This window comes from Chlamydotis macqueenii, chromosome 4 (assembly GCF_036417535.1).
Source record: "Chlamydotis macqueenii isolate bChlMac1 chromosome 4, bChlMac1.mat, whole genome shotgun sequence".
NCBI classification, from domain to species: Eukaryota; Metazoa; Chordata; class Aves; order Otidiformes; family Otididae; genus Chlamydotis; species Chlamydotis macqueenii.
In genome coordinates, this window is record NC_141559.1 from 84,312,673 (window position 1) to 84,336,781 (window position 24,109).

The 24,109-nt window shown below is 71.9% G+C and overlaps 3 protein-coding genes and 1 pseudogene across 9 annotated transcripts; all 4 read right to left on the reverse strand.

The window, feature by feature from the left end:
* Nucleotides 1–26: 26 nt before the first annotated feature.
* On the reverse strand, nt 27–6,987 carry IDH3B (isocitrate dehydrogenase (NAD(+)) 3 non-catalytic subunit beta). 3 transcript variants are annotated; one of them, XM_086746996.1, is made up of 13 exons: nt 6,931–6,987; nt 6,587–6,667; nt 4,758–4,856; nt 4,118–4,238; nt 3,873–3,933; nt 3,471–3,603; nt 2,986–3,119; nt 2,447–2,549; nt 1,688–1,834; nt 1,500–1,594; nt 1,363–1,423; nt 975–1,024; nt 27–177 (listed from the first exon to the last, which is right to left on the reverse strand). In XM_086746996.1, the coding sequence occupies exons 1-13, from the start codon at nt 6,964–6,966 to the stop codon at nt 120–122; spliced, it is 1,179 nt and encodes a 392-aa protein (XP_086603122.1). In that variant the 5' UTR covers nt 6,967–6,987; the 3' UTR covers nt 27–119. The 3 variants fall into 3 exon arrangements, with proteins under 3 accessions (XP_086603122.1, XP_086603121.1, XP_086603119.1); XM_086746995.1 differs by lacking the exon at nt 975–1,024; XM_086746993.1 differs by lacking the exon at nt 27–177 and having other exon boundaries at nt 778–1,024.
* A 353-nt stretch (nt 6,988–7,340) lies between these two features.
* On the reverse strand, nt 7,341–17,744 carry VPS16 (VPS16 core subunit of CORVET and HOPS complexes). Its single transcript, XM_086746983.1, has 24 exons — nt 17,633–17,744; nt 16,291–16,379; nt 16,051–16,148; nt 15,221–15,349; nt 14,927–15,071; nt 14,746–14,861; nt 14,205–14,327; nt 13,905–13,960; nt 13,612–13,701; nt 13,176–13,270; nt 12,631–12,707; nt 12,294–12,425; nt 12,059–12,186; nt 11,649–11,684; nt 11,354–11,462; nt 11,148–11,282; nt 10,962–11,070; nt 10,642–10,739; nt 10,451–10,555; nt 10,115–10,192; nt 9,755–9,924; nt 8,264–8,360; nt 7,998–8,101; nt 7,341–7,749 (listed from the first exon to the last, which is right to left on the reverse strand). Exons 1-24 carry the CDS (start codon nt 17,683–17,685, stop codon nt 7,605–7,607), a joined length of 2,517 nt encoding a protein of 838 aa, XP_086603109.1. The 5' UTR covers nt 17,686–17,744; the 3' UTR covers nt 7,341–7,604.
* An 871-nt stretch (nt 17,745–18,615) lies between these two features.
* Nucleotides 18,616–21,218, reverse strand: LOC147601077 (N-acetyltransferase family 8 member 3-like). Of its 4 annotated transcripts, none has more exons than XM_086747005.1 (4): nt 20,824–21,218; nt 19,099–19,980; nt 18,875–18,982; nt 18,616–18,644 (listed from the first exon to the last, which is right to left on the reverse strand). In XM_086747005.1, exon 2 carries the CDS (start codon nt 19,965–19,967, stop codon nt 19,281–19,283), a length of 687 nt encoding a protein of 228 aa, XP_086603131.1. In that variant the 5' UTR covers nt 19,968–19,980; nt 20,824–21,218; the 3' UTR covers nt 18,616–18,644; nt 18,875–18,982; nt 19,099–19,280. The 4 variants fall into 4 exon arrangements, with proteins under 4 accessions (XP_086603131.1, XP_086603129.1, XP_086603130.1 ...); XM_086747003.1 differs by having other exon boundaries at nt 18,622–18,758; XM_086747004.1 differs by lacking the exon at nt 18,875–18,982 and having other exon boundaries at nt 18,622–18,758.
* Nucleotides 21,219–21,573: 355 nt separating this feature from the next.
* On the reverse strand, nt 21,574–23,596 carry LOC147601078 (putative N-acetyltransferase camello pseudogene; annotated as a pseudogene). Its single transcript, XR_015258451.1, has 2 exons — nt 23,544–23,596; nt 21,574–22,534 (listed from the first exon to the last, which is right to left on the reverse strand). The product of XR_015258451.1 is annotated as a putative N-acetyltransferase camello pseudogene (transcript).
* Nucleotides 23,597–24,109: the final 513 nt, after the last annotated feature.

The window sequence follows — 24,109 nt, forward strand, 5'->3', positions numbered from 1 at the left end:
GCGACGGCAGCGCGCGGCACCCCCGGTGCTGCAGAGGCCACGTTTATTGGGGGGGGGTGCAATAAATTAGGGGGCGGGGGCGCGGCGGAGGCGGGGGCCCTAGACGTCCAGGGCGGCTATCACGGCTTGGGTGAACTCCAGGGAGGTGGCGTAGCCCCCCATGTCGGCCGTGCGCACCTGCAAGGAGAGGGCAGCGTTAGCGGGGCCGGGGGCCGTGGGGGCGGGCAGCGCGCTCTGGGCGCCCCCGGCCGCGGGGCAGAGCGCAGCACCCGTTGCGGGGGGAGCGTTGGACCCTTTATTTGCGCACAGGGGTACACGGCGGCGAACACGCGTCCCAGCCGCGCTCCCACGCACACCGCGCCGCGCCCCCCCGTCCGCGGTCCCCCCCCAGCGCCTTGGCAGCCCGGCCCCACACCGCTGCTGGTCCCTGGCCCCCGGGCTCGCGCTGGTGGGCAAAGGGCGCAGCCCCCAGCGCTGCAGAGCCGCAGCGAGGAGGGGACGCAGCCGCGCAGCCCCCTCACCCGCAGCCCCGGCCCGGCTGTCACTGAAGCTGCTGGGGGGCGGGGGGGGGGGGGGGGGGGCACAAGGCCCCTGCAGCAGCCGTGGTCCCCCCGGCCCCAGGAGCTGCCGCTGCGCCTGGGGCGCTGCCCACGCACCCCTGAGCGGCCCCCACGCTCCGCACTGCCCCCGGCACCGAGGGACCCCCGGGACCCTCGCTCCGAAGGGCGCCCTGCCCTCGGTCCCGCCAGCGTCCGCGGCGACTGGGGGTGACTGGGCTGGGCAGGAGGAGAGCCGCCCTCCTCCTCCTCTCCCTGCGGCACAGGGAAGCTCGGCCAGGCATGGGGGGCTGTGCCGGGCGGGGAGGGGGCCGCGGCGCTGCTGGGCCGGCAGCTACGGGGAGCTGCTGCAGGGGGAGGGCCCGGCCCCGGGGGTCCTAGGCACCATAGTGGGGGTGCAGGTTGTCAATCACAGACTTCACGAAGTCAGAAGTGGTGCAGTAACCGCCCAAGTCCCGCGTCCGCACCTACAAATCCAACACAGGGAGGGGAGACACAGGGAGAAACGTGACCGTGAGCCCGTGGATCGACCGCGAGGAGGAGAGGCGAGGCGAGGAGCGCGGCGTCCCCTACGCACCCGGCCAGAGCCCCCAGCGCGGCGGCACACGAGGAGGCCGCCCCACGGCCCCCGCACCTTCCCTGGCCTGCAAGCGCGGGGCAGGGGGAGCAACCCCGGGGGCGGCGCAGGGGGCCGACGGCAGCACGCAGGTTCCGCGGGCAGCGACCGCGCTTCGGGAGCGCGCGGAGCAGCCGGCTCCCGCCGGCACGCACGCGCCGCAGCCGCGCGGCAAGGCCCAGCGCTCACCTTTCCGACTTTGATCACCTTCTTCACCGCATCCGCGATCAAATTGGAGTGAAATTCCAAGCTGTGAGAGGAAAGGAGCGGCGGGTCAGCCCCCCAGCTCCCCCCGCCCCGCCCGCAGCCCCGGGGGGAGCACCTACTTGAGGTGCCGCAGCATGTTGGCGGCCGAGAGCAGCATGGCGGTGGGGTTGGCGATGTTCCTGCCCACGGCCTGGGCGAAGGGGTGGCGGGCGCCCTGCGGGAGGAGAAGCCGCGGTGAGGGGCCGCGCTCCACCCGCACAGCCCCCTCCCCGGTCTCCCGGGGCGCAGCGGCGCCGGGGCTCCTCACCATCTCGAACACGGCGTACTCGGCGCTGTAGCTCTCCCCGGGAACCACGCCGGCGCCGCCCACCAAGCCCGCCGCCAGGTTGTCGATGATGTTCCCGTAGAGGTTGGGCATGACCAGGACGTCGAACTGGTAGGGGTTCTGCACCAGCTGCGCGCAGGGAACAGGGCCTGAGGGCCCGCACACGCAGCGCGCGGCAGCCAGCTCCACAGCCCCCAGGGCGCGCGGATCGGGGGGCAGCAGCACCCCTCACGTCCGCAAACATCCCCTCGCGTGCCAGCCCGGAGCACGGAGCCCCGCGGAACGGCTCAGGAGGCGCAGAGCTACGGCACGCGGCCGGGTCTGCGAGCCCAGGTGAGGGCCAGTTGCAGCAGGGAGCTTCAGCTGGGTACCGGGAAAAACGTCCTCACCGCAGGGGCTGCCGAGCGCTGGAGCCGCCGGGCAGGGGAGGGGGCTGAGCCGCCCCCCGAGGGGTTCAGAAGCCACGCAGCCGTGGAGCTCAGGGCCACGGGGCAGCGGTGGCCTCGGCCGTGCTGCCTTGCCAGCTGAACTGCATGATCTCAAAGCTCTTTTCCAACGCGGGTTGGAACCTCTCTGCCCCCTGCGGCCCCTGCCCGGTGTGAGGAGCAAACCCGGGCCGGGGGCCGCCCGGGGCCAGGCTGCCGGCAGCGTTTCAGGTTGCCCCCATTTCCGGCTCGGCCGAGCAGGCCCAGCGGCGGCAGGCGGCGTGGAGCGGCGCTGGGGCAGGGAGCGGGGCCTCACCTGCATGCAGCAGTTGTCGATGATCATGGTGTCGAACTTGATCTTGGGGTACAGCTCCGCCACTTCCTCGCAGCACTGCAGGAAGAGCCCGTCGCCCAGCTTCCTGCGAGGCAAAGAAACGCACTCGAGGGCCTGCGGCGCGGCAGGAGAATCACCACAGCGGCAGGCAATCCCACAGCAACGGGCGTCCCGCGCAACGGGGCAGGGAAGGCGGGCACCCCCAGAGCACCCCGCACCGCGGCACCCCCACCGCCCGCGGGACGAAATCGGGGCCCGGGGGGGCAACAAGGGATCGGCTTTCAGCGCCAGAGCTTCTCCCCTTCCCAGCTGGCAGCCCCCGGGACGCAGCTGCCGGGCCTCGTGCTGGAGACGAGAGCGTGCAGAGAGGAACAAACACGGTTCCCAGGGGAGCCCAGCCTCTCCAGAACCAGACCGGCACCGCTCCGACTGGGATCAAAAGCTGGGAGCGCCAAGGTCCGGGAGCCGACAGCGCCGCGTGCCCGCCAGCGCAGCGCCCCAACGCTGCCCCCGGCACTCACATGATGTTGGCCTTGTGCACGGCCGTGACCTTGGAGCGCCCTTTCTTGGTGGCGTAGTCGAAGGCGAACTTGGCAATGCGCTGCGACTTGGCGCGGGTGATGATCTTCAGGCACTCGATGACGCCCTTCGCGCTCTGCAGAGGAAAGCCAGGGTGAGCGGCCCCGCGCAGCCCAGCCGCCGCCTCACCGCTCCGCGCCGACCGTCCCGGCGCTTCCAGCCAGAGACGAGGAGTGTTTTCGGACGCGGGGCCTCATCCCTCCCGCAGCGCCCCCCACCCCCTTGGGTCTGCGCCTGCTCGTACCCCCAAGCACTGCCCCAGTTCCCCACTGTCACACCGCCGCCGCTCCAGCCGGCTCCTCGGCCGCGCTGAACAGCTCCGGTACGGAACGCGGGAACGCGCCCCCGGCAGCAGGAACGCCGCGCATGCCGGGGCGGGCGTCCCTGTCCGCCAGCAGTGACCCCGCGCGGGAGCGGGGCCCCGTACCTCGTGTTCCAGAGAGCTGTACTCGCCCTCCGTCTGCTCCCGAATGATCACCAGGTCCAAGTTGTTGTGGCGGGTCTTATAGCCCGGCAAGCTCTTCACGTGCACAACGTTCGCAAACAGGTCCAGCTTGCGCCTGCGAGAGAGGCGGCAGCAGGGTCAGCGTTCCCTCGCAGCGCGGGAGCCAGCCGCGCCTCGTCACGCCTCTGCAGGCAGCGCACCGCTCCCTCCTCCCCGGGACCCCAGGCGAGCCGGCAGCGGGACCGCGGCCACAGACGGTCCCTCGGGTAACAAGACCCCATCCGCCCGGGACCGGCTTCCCTCGGCCCCCGGCTCGGCGGCGGAGCGCCACGGCCAAGCCCAGGACGGATTTCCCAGCGCCGCGCGCGCCGGCGCCCAGCTCACCTCAGCCGCATGTCGTAGGAAGCCAGCTCTCCCTTGTACTCCATGGGGGTGTGGATCTTGCCTGCGGGACGACGCGGAGGAGCGGTGAGAACGCAGCGCACGGAGCCGCCGCCAGCCGCCACGGACAGCGGCCGAACCCAGGCGGCGGGGGCGGCGGCGCGCCGGGAGACCCTCGGCCCAGCGCAGAGAGCGAGCTCCCGCAGGCAGAGCCTCCGCGCCGGGCAGCGGCGAGCGCAGGGCCCTACCTATAAGGGCCACTTTACTCTCCTTCATGGAATCCACCACCTGATCCAGCTTCTCCTCCGACGCCATGTTCTGCACCTCGCTCAGGTGATGCTCGTCGAAGACCACGGGCACGCTGGCCGCCTGCGTGAGAGACGCGGGGAGAGCGCAGAGGGGCGTCAGACCGGGCGGCGGCTGACGGGGGGCACACCTAACCAACCGCCTCCCCGAGTTCTGGGGTCGCTGCGCGAGAGCGGGGCTGGTCGCAGACGAGGGAGGAGCTCGGAGGGACAGGAAGGGTTCTGGCCAGCGGCAGCACGGCGGCCGCGTTCCCAACGGGAGCAGTGCCAACGGCCTCCGCCCTCCCCACCGCCAGCCCAGCCGCAGCGGCGCGAGGACGGAGCGGGCGCGGCCCCAGGACAGCGTGCCGGGCTGGAATATCCTCACGCTGAGGAAGGAGACAGCTCGCGACACCGCTGCTCGAGCACTCGCGTTTACGGAAAGGGTGAGGCGCCAGGGTTTCCACAACCGGCTCCCTTCTGCGCCGGAGGAGCCCGGCCGCTCGCCTCGGGGGTCTCTGATCAGCAGCTCCTTCAGGCAGCTCCGCAGCGGGCGCGGCCCCTCCTCCGCCCGCCCCGTCCCGCCCGGGGCAGGAGCCGGTACCTTGAACACCTCCTTGACGGCGTGCATGAGCTCGGGGCCCACGCCGTCTCCGGGCAGCATGGTGACCTGGAACGCGCCCTCGGGCCTGGCGTTCTCCGACTGCGCGGGGAGCAAAGAGCGGTCAGAGCCCGCGCCGCGCGCGCGAGCCCCACCCAGCGCGCCCAGCCTGCGGGCAGGCACCCCGAGGAAGCCTGCGTGCGCCGCGAGGGACAGCCGCGCGCCCCGCACAGCCTTCAGACACAAGCACGTCCCGCGGCGCCAGCTTTCACCCGGAGAGCTCCTGCTCCCGCTCCGTGAACAGGCCGCGCAGCACGGACACCCGGAACCCCGCAGCACACGGGCAACCCACACACCGCCTTTGCGCAGAGTGCCACAGCGCTCTCCCGCTCTGCTCGGCAGAAACCCTTCCCACGGGCACGCAAGCGCGCAATCCTGCGTTACTACGCGTTCCCTCCCTTCTGCTCCACGTCCCAGGACCTTCCGAGCCTTCCCGTGCGAGCCCCACCTTCCTGCTGCGCCCACGTTCTCTCGCAGGCTTTTGCTGTGGCTCCGAACACAAAATCAGTCCAAGGGTAACCCTGGGGCCGTTCCACAGGCGCTGCCCTCCAAACCGGCGCTGCCGGCTCCCCCTCGCTGCCTCCCGTTCTCGCACGGCCCTTTCGCTAATCCCCAGCTCTCCAGCCAGCCACTCCCTGCACGGAGCCGAGCTCCAGACACAGGATTCACAGAACCGGCCTCGGGAGCAGCCGCAGCAGGAGAGAAGAGCTTCGCCTAGCGACTGAACCGGACGACGAAGCCAGCAAACAAGCAGCGACGCCGCAGGACGCAGGAAACGCGCGTGCCGCAGGGACGTGCAACGTGGAGCGCAGGCAAACGGTGACCGCGGAAAGGCAAAAGGAAAGAGCGAGCGTGAAAAGAAAGAAGGAGGTTTTCCTTAGTTTTGATCTTTAGTAGCTCAGAGAACAAAACCCTGCAGCAAGCTCCAGGGCAGAAAACCTCACCTACCATCCAGTGGCTAAACCCCAGCGAGGGCAAAGCCTCTGCAGAGGGAACCGCAGCGCGGGCCCGGGCTCAAGGTCAGGAGAACGCAGGCTCGGCGCGGAGCCCTTCCCCTCGGCGCCCCGAGAAACAGCGCGAGCCATCTCCCCTCGCAGCGCGAACCAGTGCTGCACCCCCCCGCCCGAGCGTGGAGGCACGATGTCAGTTCTCCGCCTGGCGCTGGCGCTGTCTCCTCCTCCCGCAGAAACCAACTCATCTCTCTTCTTTCCTGACCAGGGGATCTAAACCGCGCTGCATGCGCTGAGCTACCGCCCGCTCCGGCCGCCTTCGGTCCCTAATCGCGTCGTTTCCTGAACCGGTTTCTGTTAGCAGACACAAAAACGCTCGCACCACGCCCCTGCCAGCGAGGCCGAGCGGGAGCCAGGGCGCTGGAGAGGAACGGCCGGGAAGGGAGGAGCGAGGCCGGGGAGCGCGCTGCTCCGAGGGCGAGAAACGCAGCTCCCGCCGAGCGGAGCCTGCCGGGAGCCGGCGGCAGCGAGCGCAGGGGGGCAGGGTGCTCCGCAGGCGTGCCCGCGGGGTGCGGGGAAGCAGCGACCCTCTCCTGAGCAGAGGCAGCCCGGTCGCACCCGCAGGAACGCTCCTGCCCCTCGGTGACGGCTTTCTGCGCGCCCGCAGCCCGCGCCCTGCCCCGTCGCGCACCCGGCCCCGCAGCCCCCGAGCAGCCCCGGCCAAGAACCGGCGAGAGCGTTTCCACCGCCGCGGCCCGCCGCTCGCTCCGTCCCCACGGCCGCCCCGCGGGGGCCGCTCGGGCTGCCGGGGGCCGCGCTCACCTGTGCCCGCGGGGTCTGCCGGAGGGCGGCCGGGGCTCGCAGGCCCCTCCGTGCGCCGAGGCTCTGGGCGCGCAGCAGGCGCTGGGGGGAGGCAGCGGCGGGGTGAGGCGCGGGGAGGGCGCGGGGAGCTGCCCCCCACCCCGAACCCCCCCCCGGCCTGGCCCGACACCCCCCTCCTTTCTCGCAGCCCAAACCAACGCCCCCCGCCGGCTCAGCCCCCCCCCGCCCCAGGCCGACCCCCCCAAGCCACAGCAGCCGCCCCCAGACCAGAGTGACCCCTGAGCCCCTACCCCAGACCCCCCCGTCCGGACCGACCCCCGGTCTGACCCCCCCGGCCCCCTCACCCCGGCAGCCACCCGTCCCGCCATGAGCGCCGCCATCTTGCCGCCCCCACAATGCCCCGCGGCTGCGGCGCGCGGGGCGGGGCGGGGCCGGGGCGAGCCCTGCGGCGCCCCCTGGCGGGCGGGCGGTAACACCCCCTCCCGAGCCCCCCCCCCGCCTCCCAGGGACCCTCCGGAGGCTCCCACAGACCCCTCACAGACCCCCCCACGGCACTTCGGGGGGACATCCAGAGCTCCCCCCCTTCCAAACCTCCCCAGGGCCTGCTCCAGCCCCCCAGGGCCCCCCCGAGCCCCCCAGTCGCCCCGTAACCCTGCCCGGGGCCGGCGCCCCCCGGCGCCCCCCGGAGCCCCCACGCGAGACGGGACAGCGAGCTCTCCGCTTTATTGAACATCGAGAGAGGGGCCCACGGCGGGGGGGCAGCCCTGCCCCCAGCGCGGCCGGCACCAGGGGGCCCGCTGCCGCCGCTGAGGAAGACCGCGGCCTCGCCCCCGCCGTGGGACGCTGCCGGGGCACAGGGCCCCTTCTGCGCCCCTGCCCCCGTCCCCCAGCACGGGGGAGGCGTGGGGGGCTGCGGCTGAGACGCCCAGAGTGGCCCCAGGGAGAGGACGGGGGGCTGGAGGCCCCCAGAAGCGCAGGGCGGGCGGGGGGCCGGGGCAGGGCCCCCCAGCGCGGGGGCTCACTTCTTCAGCAGCTGGGCGCGAGCGCGGTTCAGCTTCTCGGCCACGGCGGCGTCGGTGCTGGCGGCGCACTTGGACAGGACGAAGTTCATCTCCGTCTCGTTCTTGTGCTCGATGGCGGCGTCGGCCGCCTGGTCCAGGTCCCTGCGGCAGAGCGGGGGAGCTGGGAGGGGGGCCGCAGCCCCACCCCCCTGCAGCCCCCACTGGCTGTAGAGGCCAAAGCTCAGATGCCCCAACGCTGCCCACCTCCTCCTGGGGGTCTCCTCCGCCCCTGGCTTTCCCTGAGCCCCCCAGGCCCCCAGGCACGCTGTAGAAGTAACTGGCTGCTCCCACAGGCTCCCACCGCACCCCACGCACCCCCCACCGCCCCCACGCTCCCCGAGCCGACGCACCCCACCAGGACGAAGGCCTTGACACGCTGCTCGGGGGTGACGCGGGGCGCGTACTTCTTGGCCTCGTAGCGGTTGTGGTGCTTCACAGAGATCTCCACGAAGGGCTGGAGAGGAGAGGAGCGGGGTGGGAGGGTGAGGGGCTGGCTGCTCTCTCTCCTGGCCCCCAGCTGCAGCCCTGGCCCCAGGCCAGACTGCCCCACGGTGTGGCCCAGCCCCACAGCCACCCTTGGGGCAGGGCTGCCCCCCCTCCAGCAGGGAACCCTTACCAGGTACCCGATGGGCGACTTCTTGCTCTTGGAGAACTTCTCCATCTCCTCCCAGTCCCCGCGGGTGGCCAGGGCGCTGATCTTCAGCCACCAGTACCTGGGGACGCAGGTGAGGACGCTCCCCCAGCTGCCGGCACCCTGCAGCCCCCCGGCCCCAGCCCCACAGCACGGCCCCTCATAGAATCATAGAATGGCATGGTTGGATGGCAGCTGTAAGATCATCTAGTCCAACCCTCTTCCCACTACCATTGCTGCCACAGCTACTAAACCATATCCTGTAGCTCCTCATCAAGCCGCCTCCTGAACACTGCCAGGGATGGAGACTCCCCCACCTCCCTGGGCAGGCCGTTCCAGTGCCTGACCGCTCTTTGGGAGAAAAAGTTTTTCCTCAAGTCCAATCTAAACCTCCTCTGGTACAACTTGTGGCCATTTCCTCGGGTCCTGCTTGTTGCCTGGGCGAAGAGGCCAAACCCCCGCTCATCACAACCTGCCTTCAGGAAGCTATAGCGTGCAATGAGGTCTCCCCTGAGCCTCCTCTTCTCCAGACTAAACAATCCCAACTCTCTCAGCCGCTCCTCATAAGACTTGTGCTCCAGACCCCCCACCAGCTTTGTTGCCCTTCTCTGGACACGTTCCAGGGCTTCAATGTCTTTCTTGTAGTGAGGGGCCCAAAACTGAACACAGTACTCGAGGTGCGGCCTCACCAGTGCCGAATACAGGGGGATGATTACCTCCCTGCTCCTGCTGGCCACACTATTTCTAATGCAGGCCAGGACGCCGTTGGCCCTCTTGGCCACCTGGGCACACTGTCGGCTCATGTTCAGCTGAGCATCAACCAACACCCCCAGGTCCCTTTCCTCTTCACAGTCCTCCAGCCACTCAGCTCCGAGCCTATAGCGCTGCATGGGGTTGTTGTGGCCAAAGTGCAGGACCCGACACTTGGCCTTGTTGAACCTCATGCCATTCAGCTCAGCCCAGCGATCCAGCCTATCCAGATCCCTCTGAAGGGCCTCCCTACCCTCAGGCAGATCAACACCGCCACCCAACTTGGTGTCATCTGCAAACTTACTGAGGGTACACTCAATCACCTCGTCTAGGTCATCAATAAAGATATTGAACAAGATGGGCCCAAGTACCGACCCCTGGGGGACACCACTTGTAACAGGCTGCCAGCCGGACGTGACTCCATTAACCACCACCCGCTGGGCACGGCCCCCTAGCCAATTCTTTATCCAAAGAAGGGTATACCTACCCAGTCCACAGGCAGCCAGCTTCCCTAGCAGAATACTGTGAGAGGCCGTGTCAAAGGCCTTGCTGAAGTGCAGGTAGACCACACCAACAGCCTTTCCCTCATCCACCAGTCTGCTCACCCAATCGTTAAAGGAAACGAGGTTGGTCAAGCACGACCTGCCTTTCGTGAACCCGTGCGGGCTGGGCCTGATCCCCTGGATGCCACTCATATGCCCTGCGCCGAGCCGCCCCGGGACCGACCTCTTGTCGGGGATCCTGAACTCCCGGTAGAGCTGCTCGGCGCGCTTGTGGTGGCCGTCCAGGATGAGGTTGGAGACGGTGTCGTGCAGCGAGAGGTCGAGGTAGGGCTTGTCGAAGTCCTCCTGGAGGTGCCGCTGGAGCCGCAGCAGCTTGATCTGGTCCTCTGTGGCCTGGGGAGCAAAGCCACAGCTCCGGGGTCCCCATCCCAGCCCAGGGGCGCGGAGGGTCCCTGCCCCAGCAAGCGATGGAGCGGGGCAGGGGGACCTGCAGTGCCGCATCACGCGGAGGTGGCCCAGCCGCAGAGCCCCTGTGCCCACCGGCAACGCCCCATAGCACCTCCGCGGCCCCGGCCGCGCTAACCTTGGCGGCAAACTCGTTCTTGGCTTTGTAGTACTCGTCCAGGGCGCTCTGCAGCGCTCCCACTCGCCCTTCGATGCGCTGGGGGCAGAGCATGGCCGCTTCAGCCCCTGCCAGCACAGACGGGGACAGGGCAGAACCCCGAGAGCCCCCCAGGAGGGGCAGGAGGGGTTCTGGTGCCGAGCCACGGCCAAAGCGAAGCTCCGGCTCTGCAATGCCTGGCTTTGGAGCCCCGGAGCCGGGCAGGGGGCTGGGCCCTGCCAAGCCCTGGGTGGGATCCTGACCTCCCCGGCGCCCACCAGCCCGTCCTCCCCGCTCCTCCCGCCACCGGGCACAGACCTTCTCCGAGTAGCTGGAGTGCACGTGGAAGTTGCCGAGCTCCTGGTGATTATCGTCCTGGTTGTACAGGTCCTTCAGCGTCTCCCGCTCCTGGTGCTTGCAGAACTGGGGAGCGATGGGAGGGGGTTAGGGCACCGGGGGACGGGGCGCTGCGCCCGTCCCGCCACGCTGGCCCCCAGGGACACCCCTACCTGGCGGTACAGGCTGAGGGCCACCGGCTGGTTCTGCAGCGTCATGAAGAAGGTGCCGCGATTCAGCTCGTTCTTCAGGTGCAGCACCACGGTGTAGACTGGGGCGGACAGCGCGGTTGGGGGGGGTGGGATCCTGCAGAGCCCCGTGCTGCCCCGCAGGGCTCAGGCACCTCCTGCCCCCCTCACTCCACACGGCACAAAGTGACAACCGGGCCCCCGCAGACCCCAGATCCCTCCCCAGGGAGGTTTGCTGCCCGGAAGCTGAGCAGAGCCCCGCGCACCAGGGTCCCGCAGGGTCCCTCCCCTGCCCTGCCCCTCACCCAGGTCCGTGTCCCCGCTCTCGATGGCTTTGCTGAGGGCCAGCTTGCTCCGCTTCATCTTCAGCAGCAGCGGGACCTGCTCCCCGGAGCGCGGCTCATACTCCAGCAGCTGCAGGCGGCAGAGGGGCCGTCAGCGCGCGGCCGCCACGCGTGCCCACCGCCCCGCCACGGCCCCAGCCGAGAGACCTTGATGGCCAGCTCCGTCCTGCCGCAGTCGTAAGCGCGGGCGGCGATCTCGGAGTAGGAGATGCCCGGCGTGTCACCCAGCTTCTGGTTGATGGCGTGGGCCACCTCCTCATCGGACTTGTCCTTCTGCTGCACCTGGAAGGGCGCGAGCGGAGAGGTCCCCGCACGGCCCCGGGCGGGCAGAGCCCTCCAAGCCCCCTTCTCACCTTGTAGCAGGCCCAGTGGGCCAGGATGCGGCTGACGCCCTGGATCTCCGAGAGGCGCAGGTACTCGCAGATCCTGATGGCCAGGGGGTAGAGGCGCCGCAGGACCAGCCTGGCGTGGCACGCGGGGGTCAGCAGCGCGGCCCCACACGGGTCCGAGCGGCTCAGCCGGCCTCGCGGGGGACCCCGAGTGCTCAGCCCCCGCAAGGGGGAACGGGGACCGTGGGGAGGGGGACTGCAGCGCAGCCGGACACTGCCTCGGCCCGGGCTGTCGCAGCCCGCTCGCTGGGACCCGTACCTGTCCAGCAGGACCTCGATGGTGAGCCGCTTGTATCTGCGGGGCAGTCAAGGGACATCCGGGACCCCAAAACCCCACGGAGCGCAGGCCACGAGTGCTGGGCACCCCGCTCCTGGCAGCATCCCTGCCTGGCACCCGGGCACGTACAGCCGCAGGGCCAGCGCGGCTCTGCAAGCACCACAGGCCAGCCCTGAGCTGTGATGAGCGCAGAGGTCTCAGCTACAGACCCCTGCCGTGCGGCCTGGGGCACAGCTGGTGCTCAGACCCCACGGGGCTGGTAGCCAAGCGGCTCCGCAGCTCCTTCCCACTATGAGGTGGCCACCCCAGCAAGGCCCAGAGCCCCGGGGGCTGGGCCAGACCCTGCCCCCGGCCCCAGGGTCCCCACGCGCGCACCGTCCCGCGGAGGATACTGGGTGAAGGTGAGGGGGATGCCGATCTGGTAGTCGCGGATGGCGTTGAGCACGCGCAGGTCCTGGCACATGCGCACGAAGCTCTCCGGGGGGAACTTGTCGATGAAGCACTTGCCGAAGGAGGCGGCCTGCGGGAAGGGGCACGCGGCGCTGGGGCTGTGCCGGCGGCGGCACCACCGCGAGCCGGCAGGGAGACGCCTGCAGCCGCAGCAAAGCCCCCCTGCGCCTCGCTCACCCTCAGCAGCGACTTCTGCGTGTCGGGCTCGTGCTCGTAGCCAGCTGCCTCGATGCACTGGCTCACCGCCTCCGTGAGCAGCTTCTGGTCCTTGATCTCCCGCAGGTACTCGTCCGCCTTCTGGCTCTCCTTCTGCGGGGAAACACGGCCCGTGGGGCGATCACCGGCCGGGGGGAACCCCAGCACCCCTGTGAGGGCACAGCAGCCCTCGTCCCAGCAGGGACCTCCGGAATCTTCCCCTTCCCGCCCCGCGGGATAACGCTGGCGGCCGTTTGCGCCGGAGCCAGCCCAGCCCCGTCGGGGCAGGCAGGACGCGCAGCGGGGCAGCGGGCCGTACCTCGTACTCCTTCTGGGCCTCCAGCAGCAGCGCGCCCGGCGCCATGGAGGCGATCTTGAAGATCTCCTGGCTGGCCTCTGCACAGATGGGGCAAAAAACAAACCAAAACCACGTGAGAGGCCGCCCCAGCCCAGGAGCATCACCTGCACCCCCTGCAGCCCGCTCCTCCACCATCCCCCCCGCAGCCCTGGAGCCCAGGGGAGCCCGTGCCAGCCCCGTCCGTCGGCGCTGCGGGAGCACGGCTGCCGCCAGCCTGAGGACCCGGGCGGAGCCGCGGCGACGGACGGCTCGGGGCCGCTCTCCCAGTGCTCGCGACACGGGGGCTTGGCAGAGCTGGCGAAGGAGATCAGAACCGGTGCGGTGCGGCGCAGGAGGGAGCCCAGGGCCGGCGAGGGAATGGCAGGGAGCCCTGCACCGGCGGCTGCTGGGGCTCCGGGCACGGCTCTACGCAGAGGGGCTCCCCACGCCTCCCAAAAGAGCGGGGCAGGCTGGACCCCCACCCACAAAGTCACTGGCCTCAGCCTCGGCCCCCGGCGCCATCTCACCTGGGATCTCGTGCAGGAACTCGTGGGAGGTGCGGGACAAGATGCGGACCCCGTCCAGCTCGGGGACCAGGTAGGAGTCCTCATCCAGGACGAACCTGCGCTCCCCGCTAAGGGCTCGCGGGAAGAGAGCGGCTCGGGGCGCAGCCCAGCCCCAGTGACACCGCGGAGCGACGTGGAGCCCGTCCCCGTGCGGCTGTGGCTGGCGACCCCCCTTTCCCTGGAGAAGCAGCGGGGTGCAGGATCGGGACGCGGGAGGGACGGGAATCCCCCCACCCGCTGCAGCGCTGGGGAATCGGGACCGGACCTCGGCAGGGCCGGCGCTCCTGGCCCGGGGGCTTTAGTGGCTGCAGCAGCAGGGTGGCCAGGGAGAGCCCTGCGAGGCCCGCAGGTTGGGCTGGCCTTCGCAAACGACACCGGCCCCTTCCCCAAAGGATACTGGATGCACTCCGTGGAGTTCCCCACCACCATCAGCTGCCGGTCCCAGGCCACCACCACGGCACGCTGCCGGCTGCGGGGACGCATGCACCTGTCGGAGACCCCCCGCCCCGCTGAACCCTGGCCCCGCAGCAGCCCCCGCACCTGAACGCGGACGCCAGAGCGTCCCACTGGTCCCAGGGAGGCAGCGGGGCGGGCGCAGAGCCGAGCGGACCCCGGCAAAGGCTCAGGGTACTGGAGGGGCGTGGGTGGGCACGGCCCGGGGCAGAGCGGGCCGGCAGGGACACCACTCACCAAACCATCTGCTTGGGCGGAGAGCGGATGCTGCTGTTGAACTCGCAGAGCTTCTCCTGCAGCGGGAGACAGGGGGGTCAGGGGCACGGCGCTGGGGCCCTGTGCCGAGGGGAGGTGCCGGGAGGTGAACAGCACAGCCCAGGCCACGCTGGGCCCCGGAATCGCGGGCGCTGCACCAGGAGCGGGTCCCACGGGAGCGCCCAGCCCCGTCTCCAGCCCGGGTCCGCCTGCCAGAGAGGGAGGGGAGGGCTGGGCTGACACCCCAACGCCCCGGGACGCGGCGGGGAGCGAGCCGCTCACCTTCAGCGTGGCCAGCCCCATCCAGATGTAGCCGGTGTCGGTGAAGAGCGCCAGGCAGCGGTAGTTGAAGGACACGGCCATCTGCAGGTAGGCGCCGGCGGAGGGGCTCATGCCCGGGGGGGTCTGGGACAGCGACAGAGTCACACTTGGGGGGCACGCTCCGGGGACACGGACACGCTGCGCGCCAGCACCCGCGCTGTGTAAGGGGCTGAGCACTGATCAGAGCAAGGCGTCCCTTCCCACCCTGCACGCGCTCAGCCCTCACCCCTTTGCCCTGGCCAGGACGGGGCCAGGCAGCCCCGCTGCACAATCTGTCCACGGGACACGGGAGGGACCTGCCAGGCAGCGCAGGGTGGGGAGCATCCCGCGGGACAGGGGAGGGACCTGCCAGGCAGCGCAGGGTGGGGAGCATCCCGCGGGACAGGGGAGGGACCTGCCAGGCAGCGCAGGGTGGGGAGCATCCCGCGGGACAGGGGAGGGACCTGCCGGGCAGCGTGGGGGGCACAGACCGCCCCACAGACGCCCGCCGCAGCTCGCTCACCACCACGGAGCAGGAGGTGTTGTCCAGCAGGTAGAGGTCCTGCCCGGCCGCCAGCAGGATGATGGTGACTCTGTCCTGGGACAGCACGGCCCAGCACGAGGGCGGCTTCTGCAGACCTGCCAGGCATCGGCGTCAGCCCCCGCGGCCGGCCGGAGCGGCGGGCAGCAGGGAGGGGACGCACCGGGAACCTCGGGCATCCTGCGCAGCTTCAGGTCGTCGATGTTGGTGGTCAGGGAGAAGCGGTGCGCGCCGGTGAGGATGGCCACGCCGGTGCCGTACTCCGTGTGGAAGACCTTCGCCTCCAGCACGCGGTTTTGCAGCACCTCCTGCACCGCAGAGAGGGCTGCGCCGGTGCCGCAGGCTCCCTGCTGTGCCCCGCGGGGCCGGGAGAGCGCTCGGGGGCCTCGCAAGGCTCCGTTCCCCGTCACACCAACCCAACCCGGGTGTCTCCGGCTCCCCGTCGCGCCCCACTCACGTTGCCCATGCTGAAGTGGCGCTTGAACTCGCAGAAGAGGTTGTAGATGAGAACGGTGCCGTCCTCCTGGATGCACAGCAGGTCCTCGCTGGCCGTCCAGCCCAGCTGCACCAGCTGCCCGCTCTTCCACTGCGGGCGGGAGACGCCTGAGCGCGCCGTGGGGCCGCTCGCCTCCCGGCCGGCCCAGCCCCACAGACGTCCCTCCAGGAGACGTACGCAAAGCCAACGGCCACGGTTGGGTGTCCGCAGCTCTGATGCCCCTGGCTCTGTGGGGCCCTGCGGTTGCAGCAGCTTTCCCTGTCCCTCCGTGCCCTCACCGCCCCGCGTCCGCCCCAGCCCTGGACAGCGTGGAAGGGAGGATGCTCCTGCAGTGCCAACGCCACGGCTCCCATCCCCACGCGTCCCCTTCTCCCAGGGCTGGGCGGCCTCCCTCTCCCTGCAGCTCCCCCCTCACGCACACCACCGCTTCCAAGCGGCTTCTCCAAAGCCTTCGGGGGCTGCGGGGGCTGCATGGAGCCATCGCTCCGAGAGCCGAGGGTGCCAAGGACACGCGGCAGCACCCTGCTTCCCCACACAGACCAGAGCAGCCTCCCAGGGACACGCAGGCGAGCGGCGCAGGCAGAGACGACCGCCAGCCCCGCAGCCCCGCGATCCACCGGCACCCCCAGGCCGTAACCCAGCCTTTGGGGCGACACGGACCCCCCGCCCTGGGCTTATCGCCGCGAGGCGCAGAGAGCCACGGCCTGCGGTGTCCTGCGGCAAGCTCCCTGCCGCCTTTGAGGAGCGGCCAGGGCGCAGGTTAAGGGGGCGGCCGACGCGGGGCAGCTCACCGGGACGCTGGCCAGGAGGAGCCCCGAGGCCGAGTAGATCTCCAGCAGCGGGCGGGCGCTGGGGGATTTCTCCTTGCGGGTGTTGTTCTTCAGCAGAGCTGCGGCGGGGTGGGACAGCGCGTCTGAGCCGCGGCCCCTCTGCCGTCGCCGCGGGGGGTCAGGGGCAGCCCCCGTCCCACGTGCCCGGGGGGGTCCTGCCGCAGCGCAGGGTCCTCCTGGGGGGCCGGGGCCCAGCCCTACCTATGGGCCCCCCGTACGGGGCGGCCGCCAGCAGGCAGTCGCGCAGGTCGTCCCTCAGGCCCCACTCCATGGCGTACAGCTCGAACCTCCTGCAGGTGATGGACAGACGGACAGACGGACGGGCAGCAGAGTGAGGGCTGGGGACTAGGTGCCTATCCCCCCCCCAGGCCGGGGACCCCCAGCCAGCCCCAAGGCCCACGGCTGCCCTGGGACCCCCTGACCAGCTCTGGGACCCCCTGACCAGCTCCGGCACCCCCTGACCAGCCCCAAGGCCCACGGCTGCCCTGGGACCCCCTGACCAGCTCCGGGACCCCCTGACCAGCTCCGGGACCCCCAGCCAGCCCCAAGGCCCACGGCTGTCCCGGGACCCCCTGACCAGCATTGGGACCCCCGGACCAGTTCTGGGATCCCCTGACCAGTCTCAAAGTCCATGACCATCCCGGGACCCCCTGACCAGCTCCGGGACCCCCAGCCAGCCCCAAGGCCCACGGCTGTCCTGGGACCCCCTGACCAGCTCTGGGACCCCCTGACCAGCTCCGGGACCCCCAGCCAGCCCCAAGGCCCACGGCTGTCCCGGGACCCCCTGACCAACTCCGGGACCCCCGGACCAGTTCTGGGATCTCCTGACCAGTCTCAAGGTCCATGACCATCCCGAGACCCCCTGACCAGCTCTGGGACCCCCCAGCCAGCCCCAAGGCCCACGGCTGTCCCGGGAACCCCTGACCAGCTCCGGGACCCCCTGACCAGTTCCGGCACCCCCTGACCAGCCCCAAGGCCCACGGCTGTCCCGGGACCCCCTGACCAGCTCTGGGACCCCCAGCCAGCCCCAAGGCCCACGGCTGCCCTGGGACCCCCTGACCAGCTCTGGGACCCCCTGACCAGTTCTGGGATCTCCTGACCAGTCTCAAGGTCCATGACCATCCCGGGACCCCCTGACCAGCTCTGGGAACCCCCAGCCAGCCCCAAGGCCCACGGCTGCCCTGGGACCCCCTGACCAGCTCTGGGACCCCCCAGCCAGCCCCAAGGCCCACGGCTGTCCCGGGACACCCTGACCAGCTCTGGGACCCCCTGACCAGCTCTGGGAACCCCAGCCAGCCCCAAGGCCCACGGCTGTCCCGGGACCCCCTGACCAGCTCCGGGACCCCCCAGCCAGCCCCAAGGCCCACGGCTGCCCTGGGACCCCCTGACCAGCTCCGGGACCCCCTGACCAGCTCCGGGACCCCCCAGCCAGCCCCAAGGCCCACTACCAGCCCTGAGACCCCCCGAGCAGCCCCCTGGCCGGCCCCAGGGGCGGGCAGCGGCCGCCTTCGGGCGGTAGCGGGCCCGGGCCGCCGCCCCTCACCGGTAGAAGGCCTCCTCGCCCAGCGGGTTCCAGTTGGCCGTGTAGCAGTCCATGGTGCGGGCACGGGCCGCAACCGGCCCGGAGCTGCCGCCGCCGCGGCCTCCGCCTGCGCTTCCGCCCGCCCTGTCCCGCCCCGCCCTGCCCGACGCCGGTTCGGCCGCCGCCATCTTGAGTGAGGGCACGGGGAGGAGGAGGTGGGGAAGGGAAACGCCGCCATCTTCACTGAGGGCACGGCGGGGCCGGCGTCGCCGCCATCTTAAGTGAGGGCATGCCCCCTCCCTCCCGCTCCTTCCCAGGCCCTGGGGTCCCCTGTCCCCGGGGTGTCCCCTGCCCCCACCCCGGAATGGCCCCCCCAGCACCCCGCGGGGTCCCTGGTCCCCCTGTCCCCAGCACGGGGGTCCGTCCTGCCCTGGGAACACCAGGGACGCACCTGTCCCCCGCAGTGTCCCCTGTTCCCGGGGTGCCCCTGTCCCCCACGGTGTCCCCTGTCCCCAGGGGTGCCCCTGTCCCCCGCAGTGTCCCCTGTCCCCGGGGTGCCCCTGTCCCCCACGGTGTCCCCTGTCCTCGGGGTGTCCCCTGCCCCCAGCCCGGAATGGCCCCCCCAGCACCCCGCGGGGTCCCTGGTCCCCCCGTCCCCAGGGGTGCCCCTGCACCCCACAGTGTCCCCTGTCCCGAGGGGCTGGCAGGCGTGTGCAGGCACACACAGCGGCACAGGCAGGCTGACATGCGCGGGCACGTGCAGACACGTGTGCAGACACATGCAAACTTGCACACGTGTGCACGGACACCCACGTGCACACACACGAGCATGCAATGCACAGACACACGCGCGCACGCACACGCGTACCCATATACACCTCGCACACGGCTTTCCCACAGGTCTTCATTTATTTATTGCAGCTAAAAAACCAGGAAAGGCCCCGGCAGCCTGGCCAGGCGCAGCCTCCATCCCCCACCGCCAACCCCAGGCGAGCGCCATGGTGGTGCCGGGGTTGGGGTGCCGCGGCGGTACCTCGTGTGGCATGGCCGGGGTTGGGGTGCTGCAGCGGTACCTCGTGTGGCATGGCCGGGGTTGGGGTGCCGCGGCGGTGCCCAGTGTGCTGGGGTTGAGGTGCTGCGGCAGTACCTCGTGTGGCGGTGCCGGGGGTGCTGCGGCGGTACCCCGTGTGGCGGTGCCAGGGCTGGGGGTGCCGCGGTGGTACCTCGTGTGGCATGGCCGGGGTTGGGGTGCTGCAGCGGTACCTCGTGTGGCATGGCCAGGGTTGGGGTGCCGCGGCGGTGCCCAGTGTGCTGGGGTTGGGGTGCCGCCACACTGCCCGGTGTGCTGGGGTTGGGGTGCTGCGGCAGTACCTCGTGTGGCGGTGCCGGGGGTGCTGCGGCAGTACCCCGTGTGGCGTGGCCGGGGTTGGGGTGCCGCAGCGGTACCCCGTGTGGCGGTGCCAGGGCTGGGGGTGCCGCGGTGGTACCTCGTGTGGCGTGGCCAGGGTTGGAGTGCCATGGTGGTGCCCAGTGTGCTGGGGTTGGGGTGCCGCGGCGGTGCCCGGTGTGCTGGGGTTGGGGTGCCGCGGCAGTACCCCGTGTGGCGTGGCCGGGGTTGGGGTGCCGTGGCGGTGCCCGGCGTGCTGGGGTCGGGGTGCCGCGGCGGTGCCTAGTGTGGCGGGGCGGCGGTGCCGCCGGGCAGGTCGCAGCGGTAGTGGAAGATCTGGAAGCAGAGGAAGGCGCCGAGCAGCGAGGGGCTGAAGGCGCCCACCTTCCTGAAGCCCTGGCCCTCGTAGAGGCGCTGCGCCACGTCCTGCACCATGGAGGTGGAGAGCACCACCGCCCCGTAGCCGCGCGCCCGGGCGAAGCGCAGCACCTCGCCGCAGAGCGCTTTGGAGACGCCCCGGCCGCGGTAGTCCTTGCTGACCGACATCCGCTTCAGCTCCAGGGCCGTCCCTCGCTCGGCCGGATCCTGCGGCGGTGCCACGGCCACCATGCCCACCACGGCGCCCTTGGCCTCCGCCACCCAGAAGCAGGAGTCGGGCGCCCGCAGGTAGCTGGCGGTGATGTCGAGCAGGTCGGTGCTCAGCACCTCCCGCACGTAGGCGACGTACAGGGAGCGGGCCAGGGGCCAAATGGCCGCCAGCACCAGCGCCACGGCCCCCAGCCCCAGCAGCCAGGAGCCGACGGCCACCCGCACCGCTGCGAAGAGGACCAGCAGCTCCAGCTGCGTGCGCGGCGAGCGCAGCATGTGGCGGTAGCAGGCCGGCATGTGCTCCAAGATGCCGTGGGCGAAGAGGCTCCGCACGGCGTCGTAGTCCTGCTCTCGGTACTGCCGGATGCGGTAGGACGCCATGGGCTGCCGGCACCTGCGGCGCGGCACGGGGGCGTCAGGGCAGCGCCCCCCTCGGACGGGGACCCCCGGGCATCCCCGGGCCCCGCTGCCGGGATGGCTGCCGCAGCAGCGTGCGGCCGCGTTGGGTCCCGCCGGCTGGGCACCAGCCTGGCCTGGGGTGGGCATTTGGGCACCCCGGCCCCTGGCAGGGTCCCTGCCCTGACCCCTCGCCCTGCCCCCCCTCCCACCCCTCTCTGTCCCCTTGGGGACCCCGTGAACCCCCCGAGCATCCCCTGTCCCATCCCCGCTTCCCAGTGGGGGCTCTGAGATGGATCCCGGCTGTGGGGAGCGAGTTTGGGCTGGGACTCCCGGGAGAGGGGAGCAGGACACGGCGGGGTGGGGGGGGCCAAAGGGAAGGCTGGGAGGATTCGGGGGTCCCTGCCCCCCCGCTCCCCGAGCAGCCCCAGCACTCACCGGCGGCTGGCTGGCTCCCCGGGAGCTGTGGCAGAACACAACGCGGGCAGAGGCCGGCAGCCGCCCCGGGACCCTGTCCTTTGCCCCACGGTGCCGTGGAGGGAGCAGGGCAAAGGGACACGGGGAGGGGGCCGGGGGGGTGACGGGCACAGAAACCCCCCGGGGCTGCTCGGGACGCGCCCTGGGTTGGTGGCAGCGCTCGCGGGGGGGCGCTGAGCCACGGGGACCCCGCGTGGGGATGACCCCCCTGCCCTGGGGAAAGGGCTGCCCGGAATGCCGCGGGGGTCCGCGCCGGCCTCGCTACGGGGGGCTAAGGGGGGAGCGTGGCCTCAGTCCCCCCACCCTGGGGTCCCGGCGCCCCCCCCCGCCCCCCCCCCGGCAGATTCCCAGACCCCCTCCTCACCTGCTGCTACCAGCTCTGCCGCTCCTCAAACTGGGGGCCTCTGGGCAAATAGGTGGGGTCCCTCGCCGGACGCTGGGGGTCCGACAACCCCCCCCAAAGCGGGGGGGCCCTTTGCTTCCCGCAGCCCCGGCGCTGGCCTGTGCCGGCGGCTCCCACCGCTGCCGAGGAAAACACGCCGGCTCCCTTCAGCCCCGCGCTCCGCACCCCTTGGAGACCAGGAGGGGGTTCCCACGCAGATTTGGGGAGGGGGTCTCTGGTGAGAGCAGCGGGCTGTACCCCCCCCCCCAACTCGGGCCTTACGCCAGCTGACAGATGGCGGCTTCGCGGACGGAGCAAGCGCGGGCGCCGAACGGGAAGCGACGCTTCCGCCGATGCCGGGACGTTGCCATAAAGCGAGGAAGTTACGGGGTCACGCGCAGGTTTGGCTGGGGGAATTGGGGAGGGGTCGCCTCTGCGCGGGGATGGGGGGCCCGGGCAGTGGCGGGGGACGGGCAGAGCCCGTCCCCCGCCACTGCCCGGGACCCCCATCCCGCCAAATGGAGGCAGTGCTCCGCACCGGACCCCCGCCGGCACGGGGGGTCTGGGCGTCACGTCGCGGTGACGCCCGTGAGCCCAGCTCGGTGCCGTCCCCCCCAGCCCCGTGCCGGACCCTTCCCGCGGGGGTCCTCGCGGTGCTGGTGACCCCCATCATCCCGCTGGGGAGGCCGCCCCGGACCCCGCGCCAGCGTGGGAAGAACGACGCGGCCCCGCGCTGCGGACGGTGCTTTATTTGCAGCCGGGGGTCTCCACGCTCCCCGCAGCCCCCCGAAACCCCTCCTGGCAGGCTGAACCCCCGCCGCACGCGGCACGAGGGTCCCTACCCCCCGCGCTCCCTGAGAAGCGATGCCCGCGCAGCTCGGCGGCTGGGCACGAGCCGGGGCGGCCCCAGCGCCCCGCGGCAGCGCGGCGTCCGGCGGGCACGGACGAGAGCAGCGGGGGTGCTCCGGGCACAGGCTCCCCCTGCGCCCCTCGACCTCGCGCCCGGGCGCGGCGCGCGAGGCGGCTCACGCCAGCTCGTAGCGGTAGGTGGTGACGGTGCAGTTGGCCAGGCGGCCGTAGGCGGTGGGCAGCACGTAGCGGCGGTGGCGGCGGAAGCCCAGGCGCTCGTAGAGAGCGCGGGCCTCGTGCTGCAGCATCAGCGTGTTGAGCACCACGGCCCGGTAGCCGCGCCGCCGCGCAAAGTCCAGCGCGGTGCGGCCCAGCGCCGTGGCGATGCCCAGCCCGCGGTAGTCCTTCCGCACCGCCATCCTCTTCAGGGCCGCCTCCCCCTCGGCGCCGTCCTCGGCCGGCCGCACGCCCGCCGTGCCCACCACCCGCTCGTCCGCCTCCGCCACCCAGAAGCGCGCGCCGGCGCCGTCGGCGTAGGCGGCCGCGATGTCCCGCAGGTCGTCGGCCAGGCAGCGGTCGATGTAGGCGCGCCAGGCGCAGCCCAGCAGGTGCCGGGCCAGGGCCAGCAGCAGCGCCAGCGCCAGCAGCGGCAGCAGCAGGGAGCGGGCGCTGGCGAGCAGCAGGCAGAAGGTGCAGCCCAGCGCCAGCAGCGCCCAGGGCTGCCGCAGCACGTGCAGGCACAGCGCCGGCGCGTACTCGCTCATGCCGGTGGCGAAGACCTCGCGCACCGCCTCGGCGTCCTCCTGCCGGAACGGCCGGATGCGGAACTCCGCCATGCTGAGCGCTGGGGCGGGAGCGGGGCGGGGGGCTCAGCCCCACGGACCCCCCCAACCCACACACAGACCCCCACGGGCCTGCCCTGCCCCCCTCCATCCCCCCGGGACCCTTCCCCACCACCACCACCACGAGACACCCTCACACCCGCCCACGGGCCCACCCCCCTCGCACCCCGTGGGTCCCCACAGGGACCCTCCCAGCACCCCCAGACCCCCTCTCCATGATCCCAGCACCCCCCCCACCCTGGTCCTCAGTACCCCCATGCTCCCTGCACCCCCCACTCTGGACCTCCCCAGTGCCCCCGTGTTGCCAGCACCCCACAGACCCCCACCCTGGACCCTCCCAGTGCCCTCATGGCCCCTGCAGCCCACAGACTCCCACCCTGGACCCTCCAGCGCCCCCCCGGTCCCTGCACCCCACAGACCCCCACCCTGGACCCCTCCAGCGCCCCCCCGGTCCCTGCACCCCCGACTCTGGACCCTCCCAGTGCCCTCATGGCCCCTGCAGCCCACAGACCCCCACCCTGGACCCTCCCAGTGCCCTCCCGGTCCCTGCACCCCCCACTCTGGACCCTCCCAGTGCCCTCATGGCCCCCACACCCCACAGACCCCCACTCTGGACCCTCCCAGTGCCCTCATGGCCCCTGCAGCCCACAGACCCCCACCCTGGACCCCTCCCAGTGCTCCCACGGCCCCTGCACCCCACAGACCCCCACCCTGGACCCCTCCCAGTGCTCCCACGGCCCCTGCACCCCACAGACCCCCACCCTGGACCCTCCAGCGCCCCCCCGGCCCCTGCACCCCCCACTCTGGACCCTCATGCTCCCAGCACCCCCCAGACCCCCCCAGTGCCCCCGTGCTCCCAGCACCCGCCACACCCCCTACCCTAGACTCTCCCCCAGCGCCCCCCGGCCCCGCACCCCACAGACCACCCACCCGGGGCCCCCCGATGCCCCCATGCCCCCCCCGCACCCCCCGCGGGCCCCCCGGCTCCACCCCCGCGCCCTCCGCCCGCACCCACGCCGCCGCTCAGCGCCCGCCTGACGCCGACAGCGCTCGCAGCCCATTGGCCAGCGCGCCCCAGGGGGCCACGCCCCTCCCGCCGCCAAGAGCCAATAGGCGCCCGGCGCGGGGCGGAGCCGCGGATGGCACGGGGTGACGCCGGCGGGCGGGGCAGCCGGTCACGCGGGGGAAGGGGCAGGCGGGGCGCGCGGCCGGGGCGGGGCCAGGGGGCGGAGCCAGAGCGCGGAGGCGGGGCCTCCGGCTGCGGAGGCGCCATGTTCCTTCAGGGCAAGGGCGTGGGCGGGGCCTCGCGAGGGGCGGGGCCGCGTGAGAGGCGGGGCTTGCTGGAGCGGTCCGAGCTGGCGCGGGATCGGGCCCCGTCCCGCTCCCACCGACCCCCGGGATGCGACGTGGGGCAGGATCGGGCCCCATCCCGCTCCCACCGACCCCCGGGATGCGACGTGGGGCAGGATCGGGCCCCGTCCCATCCCCACCGACTCCCGGGATGCGACGTGGGGCAGGATCGGGCCCGGTCCCGCACCCACTGACCCCCTTCCCCTAGCCCAGGGTGGTCCCCCTCC